This window comes from Danio aesculapii, chromosome 14 (assembly GCF_903798145.1).
Source record: "Danio aesculapii chromosome 14, fDanAes4.1, whole genome shotgun sequence".
Lineage (NCBI taxonomy): Eukaryota > Metazoa > Chordata > Actinopteri > Cypriniformes > Danionidae > Danio > Danio aesculapii.
In genome coordinates, this window is record NC_079448.1 from 7,507,769 (window position 1) to 7,520,014 (window position 12,246).

The 12,246-nt window shown below is 38.6% G+C and overlaps 1 protein-coding gene across 3 annotated transcripts in view; it reads right to left on the minus strand.

The window, feature by feature from the left end:
* Positions 1 to 12,246, minus strand: part of loxl3a (lysyl oxidase-like 3a) — a 50,691-nt gene that overhangs the window by 31,804 nt on the left and 6,641 nt on the right. For all 3 annotated transcript variants that reach the window (XM_056471898.1, XM_056471897.1, XM_056471896.1), the window contains exon 4: positions 6,958 to 7,175. In XM_056471898.1, the coding sequence (XP_056327873.1) occupies positions 6,958 to 7,175 (218 nt within the window). The remainder of the gene's footprint in view (positions 1 to 6,957; positions 7,176 to 12,246) is intronic.

The window sequence follows — 12,246 nt, forward strand, 5'->3', positions numbered from 1 at the left end:
TCAGCCACAATATTCACCCCTCTTTATCGTTAGTTTGCTATGAGGAAATGATGCGCAAAAAGAAAGCCCCTCCCCCTACTCAATATTCCATTTCAGTTGGTAATACATCAACATACTGAAATAAAAGTCTTTAAGCTTCTGGTTTGATGCTTCAGCCACAATATTCTTAGCCACACCCCTCTTTATCGTTAGTTTGCTATGAGAGAATGATGTGCAAATATAAACCCCGCCCCCTACTCAATATTCCATTTCAGTTGGAAGCGCATCAACATACTGAAATAAAAGTTTTTAACTTCTGGTTGGATGCTTCAGCCACAATATTCTTAGCCACACCCCTCTTTATCGTTAGTTTGCTATGAGAGAATGATGTGCAAATATAAACCCCGCCCCCTATTCAATATTCAATTTCAGTTGGAAGTGCATCAACATACTGAAATAACAGTCTTTAATCTTCTGGTTTGATGCTTCAGCCACAATATTCTTAGCCACACCCCTCTTTATCGTTAGTTTGCTATAAGAGAATGATGCGCAAAAAGAAAGCCCCGCCCCCTACTCAATGTTCCGTTTCAGTTGGAATTGCATCAACATACTGAAATAAAAGTTTAGCAACTTCAGTTTCATGAGACTTTAAAGCTGTTCTTAGATGACTTCAATGCGCCATTAGACCTGAGAAATGCTTTCTGCATTAATAAAAACAATTCGAGGGCATTCATTCTTTATGGTAATTTCGGCCCTGAAACTATGCATCATATCAGTTTGTCATAACATTTATTGCTATGATATTAAATCAGAATGAATCAAAGAGACATCTCCGAACACCTCGGCTTAGTACGAAATCCCCATCAGGGCCTCAGGGATTTGTATGGTACATTTTTCACTGGCACAATGATAAAACTTCCACATCCCTCATACAGTTAAAAACATTTTGGCCAGCATCCCAGAAAGCCACATATGGGATTGATTTCACTTTTGAAGGATTTTGTAAACATACTTCACGTGAATATGCATAGAAACTTCTGGAGGGCCAGCAGAACAGCATCACCCACCACGACCAAGTAAAACGCCGGGGTCTGCAATGACAGATCAATCTCTGACAGTTCATATATCCTTCAGGGTTTGTGCCTACAGATGCGGCCAGGTTTTATAACTACATATGCTGACGTGCATGAACGGATTCTTGCAGAGGCTTTTGCCACAGCATGTGATGATCTATAATGATTCATTGGCTGAGGTTCATGAAATAGAGACATTTTCCATCTATTTTAAGAGTGCATAAGTATGCGACTCTTTCTTTCTAATATTGCACAGTGGTGTGAAAAAGTGTTTACCCCCACCTGATTTCTTATTCTTTTTGCACGTCTGTCACACTTTAATGTTTCAGATCATCCAACTAATGTAAATATTAGTCAGAGATAATACAAGTAAACACACCATGCAGGTTTTAAATGAAGGTTTTTATTATTAAGGGAAAACAAAATACAAAAACGACATAGTCCCTGGTTAAAACATAAATTAATTTTGGTTTAACTCACTTCTGAGTTCAATTTCTCTAGCCACTTCCAGGTCTGACACATTCGCAATCAAGAAATCCCTCAAATAGGATGTGCCTGACAAAGTAATGTAGACCAAAAGATCCTCAAAATCTAGACATCATGCTGAGATCCAAAGAAATAAAAAATAATTGTGATCTACCAGTCTGGAAAAGGTTATAAAGCAATTTCTAAAGCTTTGAGACTAAAGCGAATCACAGTGAGAGCCGTAATCTACAAACAGCAAAAACATGGAACAGTGGAGAACCTTCTCAGGAGTGACCGGCCGACCAAAATTATCCCAAGAGCACAGCTACAACTCACTCAAGAGGTCACAAAAGACCTCACAACAACATCCAAAGAACTGCAGGCATCATTTGCCTCAGTGAAGTTGAGTGTTCATGACTCCCCCATAAGAAAGAGACTGAGCAAATAGAACATAAAGGCTCATCTCAGTCTTTCCACAAAACTGCAGACTGTGTTTACTTCTGTTGTCTTTGACTAATATTTAAATTAGTTTGATAATCTGAAACATTAAAGTGTATCACAAATATGCCAAAAAAATAAGAAAGTGGGCCAACACTTTTTCACACCACTGTATATAAGACCTACGGGAAACTATATTTGCCTCTAAAAGACATCTAAATGCATTAAAGTATAACAATTTCCGAATGAACATTGAATTCTTTTGCATGTTCTGGTTAAAATACATATATATATATATATGGAGCAGGTCTGAAGCAGCAGTGCCGAGATCATTTACTGTGCGTCAAAGTAGCCGGAAGTCATGTCTTTGTCAGTGTGGGCATCGAGGAGAGTTGAAATTAAGTCTGATTTATGGTAATGAGTTATGACGCGGTTTGGCGGCAAGCAATCTGAATGTTTAAGTCCACCGCTTGAGAGGAGTCCAGAGAACACAGTCACTGTGAACTTTGGTTCCTACCACAGTTATTCCCAAGGGTTTGATTATTGCGGTAGTAACTGATTTGCTGGTATGCTGCAACGGCCCATTTAAATACAAGATCAATGAAGCAAATTTCGACGTTCTCACTGGCGAGGCAGTAATAGCAGACGGCGTTGTCGCCAGGGTACCCATAGTGAACTTTGACACTCTTGCCACCTTCGGTGTGAATGCAGTTACCCACATAGCAAATGTTTTCTGGCCCAGCTCAGGGACACACAATATCTTTTCCCTCAGCCCAAGTACTGTAAAGAATGACTGTCCTGAAGTGGACCATAACTGGATTAAAGACAAGGGCCACACATGGGCCATAACCGGCCCAAATCTCAACTAACTTATTACTCTTAACTGGCCCTGAACTGGGCCAAAAGGTTATTATTGGTACCGATTCTCAGCTATAAGTTAACCATATCAACACCACCCTTTAACCAGAAACCCCAAAAACTAAGCCATAACCCAGCCTAATGTTACCTCAACAATGTGAACAATCACTACACTGATCTGGGCCACACACCTCCCATCCACAACTGGCCCAAATGTAGTTTGCCGTCATGCATGCAGTGCCATCATTGCCATGCACGGCCCACATACAGCTGACATTATGCATGCCAGTGCCGGCAACATGCCAGCAGAGCCATAACAAGGCCACATTTGGGCCAAGTCTGTTTGCTATGTGGGTAGGTATTTTTGCCACTGCTCACGCTCAACTAAAGTGACAGTGCATAGATAATGACCAAAAACACATTGAATGACAATAAAAAGTAGTTGAAGGAAATATCAGGCCGACAGGCTTCAAATAACATATACATAAAAGACTGCACAATAATGCTCCCTTGGTATCCAAAAATAGTCTAGATCACACAGACAGATGATAGTTTAGAGAAAGGCAGCCAGCCGCAAATTAGACAGTCAGCTTCGAGGAATTTTGAGCAGACCATGTTCTTTCAAAATGCTGTTTTGATCATGAAGTTACTTTGACTGTTGTAAAATACAAATTAAATATAAAGGAAGATAGCACAAGCACATTTTTTTCAGAATAATCTCTCACAAAAAGCATTGGTTAGGGTTTTGAGTGATTTAAATAAAAATAATAAAAAACATTACCAACAACATACATTAAGTACAGCATCATTAAGTGTATCAATACCCACATTTTGGCCATTTAAAAGAACTGTCCCAAGTCAGATAAATGACAAAGTTCAATTACCCCAAATCCAATATAGCTTCAGTGCACTCTTATTCTGTAATCTATGGGAAGGTCTAAATTAAAAGTGCATTAAGTGAATTTTTCCAAACAATGTTGATGTTAGAGTGCACCAAAACAAGCAAGCCCATAACTAGACCCACACGGAATCGGTGTGCGCAGAAATCCGCAGATTTCCACCGATTTTAGGCCATTGAGTCTATGTATTTACTTATGTAAATGTGTGTAAATTTATATTTATTCAGTTTTAAAATTCATTTCACAAATATTATTGTGATATAATAATAGTAATATTAAAATGTTTATATGATTTATTTTCAATACAGTTTGTAAAGTAATATTTTTTGTATTTTAGTAGTTATATTATAGGAGAGACTTGCTTTGTTTACCAAACAAAGTGGATCTAATTGGATTTGCATTGTAAACATTAAATAAAAGTGAAAATGTATTAAAAAAAATTATTTCATATATTAAGTTTTTAGTTATGATACTCTTAAAATCATTCATCATCAATCATCATAATTTCTTACAAAATTCATTGCAGAAATAGCACAAAAAATGTCCGCAGATTCTGTCTGGCCCTATCCATAACCCATCAGAACCTCGTCTCATTTTGATATCACTACACTGTTGCTACAAGACACGCTGATTAATTGCAAGTGTATTTTGGGACTCAATCTGACATTGTGTTCAGTTGCATTTTTCAAATATTGCTTAGCACGTTTTACTTCTGAAAAATGCAGGTGGCGGAAACTGCGTTAACAAAAATTCCACATAACTAATATGAAATGTAACTAAATTACTAGTTCATGACAGTAATTGTTAAATCATATGAGATGTGCATTATTTTGTATACTAAATGTTATTACCATTCATAAAATCCCCAAAATGTATAAACGACGAGGCTGTTACAAATTTTCATTAAAGAGAATATGTTTATGTCTGGTTCTGCTGCTACTCTCATCTCAATCTAATGTCAAAATCGTATTTCTATTATTCATTCAATTATTCAGCTTCGGCTAAGTTTCTTTATTAATCTGGGGTGACCACAGCGGAATGAACCGCCCACCTATCCACCATATTTTTTACACAGCGGATGCCCTTCCAGCTGCAACCCAGTACTGGGAAACATCCATACACACTCATACACTACAGCCAAAAATTAGTTTAATTAATTCACCTATAGCGCATGTCTTTGGACTGTGGGGGAAACCAGAGCATCCCAGAGGAAACCCACGCCAACATGTGGAGAACATGCAAACTCCACATAGAAATGCCAACTGACCTGGCCTCACTCGAACCAGCTACCTTCTTGCTGTAAGGCGTCAGTACTAACCACTGAGCCACCGTAACGCCCTTTCTATTAGACAAAACTGCTAATATAACACATTCTTCGCTTTGAAATGAGATGCCGGTGGCACCATCTGTAGTATTTAGTGGCACTGTTGACAATTTGGGCCAATTATTAACCACAAACCTCCATAATGAAATGCCATCACCACACTTTATTGGTCATGAACATTGGAGTAGCGAAAAAAACGCTATGAAATCATGCAAGGTGAAAAGGGTTGTGGGTGCTTATGATCACGCGATAGTGAGTGATTTATTTGGAGGTGGTGTTAAGGCTGAGGTGTGTTATGATTAGGGCCAGATGGAATCTGCGGACGTTTTTTGGTATTTTTGCGGAGAATTTTGGTAAAAATCTGTGCATTTGTGCGGAATTATTTTGGGAATATCATAACTAAAACCTTAATATGTGAAATAAAAAATTATATCTTTTAAACTTTTATTTAATATTTAAAATGCAAACCCAATTAGATCCACTTTATAAACAAAGCAAGTCTCTCATAAAATATATCTACTAAAAGACAAAATATTACTGTACAAACTGTATTGTACATAAAGCAGATGAACATTTTCATATTAATCAATAATATTACTGTAATTAATTTAAAATCTGAATAAAGATAGATTTACACATTTACTCAAATAAACAGAATTAATGATGGGCTAAAAATCTGCGGAATTCTGCGCGCGCAGATTCCATGTGGGCCTAGTTATGATCGCGCAAACTGAAGACCTGGGGAGGGGGGGGGGGGAGGGGGGTGACCACGTGCTTGCAGATGTTTAGGGAATATGCTATGTGAACATTCTTGATTATCTTTATAACAATGCTAAAATGTGCATGGCAAAACGTCTGTCTTTGTTTTGGTCATTTGGTTATAAAGATGCCCAATGACAGTTTAGCCAATTATATTTCATATTAATACATTATACAGTAATTATAATATATATATATATATATATATATATATATATATATATATATATATATATATATATATATATATATATATATATATATATATATATATTTCTGAATGCATGAGGTTGTTATTAATTAGCAAATAATATAAATATTACATTAAAACATTAGGTGAGCAGGTTTACATTGTAACCCCGTGTCCTAACAACACGCTACATGATGAGATTTGCAATGATAAGCAATTGGGCTGTTTACGCAAGATGAAACACGACAGAAATTTAAATACATCCATTCAGAAGCACAGAATATGCACCCACTGCACTCCAGCCAAATGATAAGGTTTAATTGATATAATCTAATTAATACATATTAAACCTCTTATATGTATTGTTGCTTGATATGTGCTTGATATGATATGTGTTGGTTTGCTCTGAGTCAAAGTTCTAAAGTTCAATTTCAAACAGTTTATTTTATTTTCAAGATCTGAGGTGAACTATCTGCTGCTGCTTTCAGTAGTATGACAATAAATGTCACATAAATTAGCATTCAAACTCACATTATTAGCATTTAAGTAAATAAAGCACATGAGGTGTACCTGAGATGATCATTGCCAGTTTTCTGTTGTTCAGCTGCAAGAATAGAAGCCGTTTCTAAAATATAAATTCTAGGTGTTGGTTAGGACAAAAACTCCTTTTAATATGGAAAATATTACTTCTATCACGTGCTGTTGCTTTTATTTAGAACACACCTTAAATCAGCCTGTAGCCTCGACAGTCAGGTACACTGCTGTTGGTGTTGTCAATCTGACAACCTGTGCTTGCATGTGTTTTAAACCAGGTGTGCAATACCTAGTTTACCCAACTAGGTGTCAAACTTACATGCTGCACCTTTAACATTTATTAAGAGACTGCTTTTTCTACAAGTCATATTGAAAATTGTCCAGCAGGTTTTTTGGGCAAACAATTTCAATCTTGTATCCCTGAAACATGCATTTTACCTGCTCGGCTTCTTTCCCACAGATCTCTGCGAAGGGAATCCCATCATGCCACACACCACACGAGAGTTCTTGATGGTCCAGCCAGTGTTACAGATGTGACCCCATCCTTCCTTAAACTTCACCTCCACCACTCCCTCTGTCACAGGCAAACGACCGGCATGAGCACCCTTGAGTGGGCGCAGACGGATCTTCTCCATACGCTTTTCATCCACCTGCATCTAAAACATACACAACTCAACATCAGGACAGGTACATTCAATTCAATTCATATTTATTTCTATAACTTAAGATTTATAATGATTAAGAAAAATCAGTGGAAGAAAATGAGACTGGAAGTATTGAGAAAATTATAACCCAGGCTCATTCTGAAAACGTACCTCTATATACATTTCTGGAGAGCACCAAATACATCCCAGAAGCTATGTTTTGTTTTGCAGTTTTTGCGAATCCACCAGAGGTTGATGTGTACGCTTCTTGAGATCTCAAATTTCTCCCGCAATTGCCTGCTGTTCTCGCCTAAACCAACCAGAGGCCGCTGTCGACTGACTGTTTGACTGACTGACTGACCAATCGACTGACCCACCTTTCTCCTTCCCTAAACCCAACCAATTATATTGATTGACCCGCTCACCCACTTCCCAGTGACCCGCTCACCCACTGCATCTGATTTTTACCACATTCTCACCCTGTTGTTTACTTGTTTATTTTATTTTTTGGATTCTGTTTTTGTCTTTTTTGGATTCTGTTTCCTGCTTTCTGGAACCGTTCTTCACCAGAGTCCAACTCCGTTGTCGTGGTCAACTCCATTCTGCTTCTCAAGGCCGCTGACATACATGGTGAGCTACTGGACAAACTGGTTACAGCGGGAAAGCCGTCCATACAGAGGTAAGCGGCCAGCTGGTTAGCGCGAAAAGGAACGGCGTCATACCGCCTCATAGTGTTTTTTTTAAAAACAAAATGCCGACATACGTACTTCTGGCTACATAATTTGCGATCTCCAGAAAAGTATGTAGGGCTACGTTTTCAGAATGAGCCTATGTTGAAAAATTAGGTTCCAATGGCAGTGCCTGCTCTAAAAGTTGCCATAAAACTGAAGTTAAGATTGTCTTTTTTCCCCCTATTGTGACGTATATTCACTTGAAATGGTTTCAAAAATGATAGAAAAAAATGTAGGGCGGTGCATGACTTAATTCTTTGGGAACCGATTTCGTTGTTAGGTGATGAGCAGTGTTAAAAAAATGTAAGATTTGATTGACAGTTTGGAGGATTACTGTCCATCAGAATCACATTTGGCACCCTTTGGTACAGAATGTTTTCAGATGCCTGATGATGATGTCAATGAACAGTTCAATTTTACAGATGGAATTATATCATATTTGTTTGAACCACTGGCACGCGCAAAAGCAGGGCGGAAATGAGACACACACTGATAACTCCACCCTAAAGGACTGATAGCCCCACCCTGAAGACATTCCTTGTGACCAGAAGTCAGATATGTTGTTTTGAGGAGGTTATGGTATTTGATTAAACATTATGAGGGCAACTGAATCTTTACAAAGTAATGAAGTGCACAGATACATCCAACACAGGCTCATTGTGAATGTGTACCTAGGTCTACATTTCTGGAGATCGCAAAATATGTAACCAGAGGTACATCTGGCTGCATTTAGTCTGTAAAACAAGCGTTTTGATGCCACCAACAGCTTCTGTTTCTTTTTGTGCTACCGCTAACCAACTCACCTCTGTATGGACTGTTTTTCCGGTGTTACCAGTTTGCCTAGTAGCTTGCCACATACACCAATAAACTTGGGATGTGGAGTGGAGTGGACCGCGACGAGACAGGGTTCGAGTGTGGCAAAGAACGGTTCCAAAAAACAGGCTAAACAAAAGCAAAAAAATAAATAACAGGCTGAAAATGTGGAAAAATCATGTGGCCATTTTCTGTTTTAGATTGCTTTTGAAAACATTCTCGGTTGGGTTTAGGGAAGGGAGTGGGTGGCTCAGTCTGGTCGGCTAAATTGCATATAGCGACCCCTGGTGGATTTACGTGAAAAGAGGACATGCAGATGGCACGTACAGAGAAATTTTACTGTACATAGCGGCCTCTGGTGGACTTGCAAAAACAATTGCAAGCCAGGGGTTCCCAAACTTAGTCCTGGACAGCCAGTGTCCTGCATAGTTTAGTTCCAACTTCTTTCAACACACCTACCTGGAAGTTTCTGGTATACCTAGCTGGATTAGCTGGTTCGAGTGTGTCTAATGGGGTTGGATCTAAACTTTGCAAGACACTGGCCCTCCAGGACTGAGTTGGGCACCCGTACTGCAATCAGATGTACCCCTGGGTATGTATTTCGCAGTCTCCAGAAATGTAGACCTGGGTACATATCCACAATGAGCCTGGGTTGGATACATTTTTACAAAAAGAGTACATTTGGATTTCATGTAGACTCGAAGTGAAATAATAATGTCAATACTGACAGTCTGTTTGGGCAAAGCATTTTTCATCCTTCTTAAGATTTGGATGTTGTAGTCAGGTACAATCTTAAAGTTCAATTTCTTGCATTGTACTATGAGGTTTTTTTGTGTGAACAATGCTCATGCTGGACACGAGTCATCACACATGAGGGTTTCGGATTGCTCTGGTAAACAGTCAAACCTCACAGTTGTTGTGCATTGGCTAGAATGCAAAATGTCTCCCGCGTTTAAACAAGCACTTCCAAATGTCTGGCCAGCACAGTCCACAAAGTCTGCTGAGCACCTTGCCATGAGACAATCAACTAAAATCTGAATTTTGCTGTGGACAGGAACAATGTTTAGAAGTTTATATTTTTTTTATATTTATATATCTTTTGGATATTTTTCTGCTGTCTGATTCTGCACTCCATGGATATGAAACACATCTAAAAGAAGTTCCAGAACAAACACATTGATTGTGTAGTCATCACGGACCAATGGTCCAAAGTGTTTTAGGGTGTTTAGGACGAAAACAAACTCCCTCAAAAGGTTCACTCTGGTGGGCTGTTTCGAACTGCCAAAAGCAGTTCAAAAAGAACTTGGTTTTGGCCGGATTTTGTTTGAAATGACATAATTTCAGTCCTTTATTTTATTTCGATTGAAGTACACCAGGACCTTTAGAACTTCTGAAAATGACCAGACAACAACAAATTGCTTTGAGAAGAACCGAGCTATTTCTAAAGACAACCCAGGCTCATTCTGATTACGTACCCCTATATACATTTCTGGAGAGCACCAAATACATCCCAGGAGCTACATTTTGGTGCAGTTTTTGTTTTCATAAATCCGCCAGAGGCCGCTGTGTATGCTTTTTGAGATCTCAAATACCCCCACCCACCCACCTACTTCCCTAAACCCAACCTACAATTTTACCACGTTTTCAGATTTTACCACATTCTCACCCTGTTATTTACTTGTTTGTTTTACTTTTTGGCTTTTCTTTTTGTCTTACCTGCTTTCTGGAACCGTTCTTCACCGGACTCGAACACCGTCGTCATGATCAACTCCACTCTGCATCTCAAATACTCCAGCTTATGTGTTGAGCCACTGGAAAAACTGGTAACAGTGGGAAAGCTGTCCACATGAAGCTAAGCAGTCAGCTGGTAGGCGCGAAAAGGAACGGTGTCATACTGCCACGTAGCGTTCATTTTAATGATGAAATGCAGCCATACGTACCACTGGCTACATGATTCACAATCTCCAGAAATGTATATAGGGCTACCTTTCAGAATGAGCCTATGTTGTCTAAAAACAAGAACATCACACAGAATCTGGGTGAGCTGTTTTGTCTATTAAGCATCCATCTAGCAACCATTTAAAACCACCCTAGCAACCACACTGCAACATGCTAAAAAAAACAGACAATGAGTTTTAAAAATACAAGCAACACTCGTATTGTATTAAAAAAATAGGTATGCCCACTCACATGTAAATGAAGAAACAATGTCCAGACGATAAATGCAAATGCCTAGACGATAAGTAAAATAATACAAATGGGGCTTTTGTCACTTTATTTTAATGTACAATTCATGCTATAAACAAACCATTAGCTACGACTATTAGCTCAATATTACCTGCTTATTAATAGTTAGTTTGGTAGTAGTTGGATTTAGGTATTAGGTAGGATTTGAGAATTAAAATAATATCATAAGTGCTAATAAACAGTTCAAATCTTGATAATAGGCAGGTAATAAACCAGTGGTAAATGCTGTGAATTGTTACTAAAGTGTTACTTGTCACAGTGTTCACAGGGCACTTATGAGACTACACTTCCCATAATCCTCAGCACCTCACACTTTGTTCATAAACTTTGATTAGACAGACACACATCATTTACACTGATTACATGGAGTATATATACACCATTCACACATACACGTCCATTGCTGTGTCTTGTTTCCTTGTACTAAGCATTACGTAAGCATTTTCCTGTATTGTCTGTGTTTTTGACCCTTGTTTGTTTTACGGATTATGTTTGTTTTTTTCTGCCTTGACCCTTTCGCTTGTAATGCTGAATATTCTACTGTCTGCTCCTGTACTGTGCCTTGCCTTCCTGATTACTCTTAAAAAAAGCTGCATTTGGATCCTACCCTTGTTGTCATCCTCCGTCATTACATTACCGGAGGTCTTTGCACATCACACAAACATTCAGGCTGCAAAAAAGAGGTAGGTATAAAGTAGGTATCGCTGCAGCATGGAAACCTTCAAGTGGGAGGGATTACACTGCAAGTAGGTTGGGTGACCTCCAAGTGGGAGGGACTTAAACCACAAGTTGGTTGGGTTTATATTAATAAACCACATCAGGTTACTGTGAGATTGTTTTTTTGGTTATGTGACAAGTCCGCATTGCATGTTAGGTATTTTTCACAACAACAACAAAAAAATTTGTTTCAAACATGCTTGCATTCTTCATAACAAATAGCGTGCAAATTATGATTACTTCAGGAACTTCTTTGTTCTTTGAGAAGCACAATATTCCTGCCAATCTGTTTTTTTTTGGAAAACAATAGCAAATTTGGATGTGAAATCAGTCATTTGCAACATTCCAGTCAACTCAAACACATCTGATTGTGCACAGCGAGCTGCAGTCCGCAGATGCTGCCAGAGGTTTTGTCTGACACCCACTTGTGTTCCTTCTGCCTTAAGGACAAAAACATCGAGAAAACTGGCAGATATGCTGAGTATATGGCACTTCAGCACATCCTCAGCTCAGCTTTTCTCTCTCCTGCTCTTCACTAGAGCTAAATCTCCAGGCTCTTGTATCTCTACATCTGT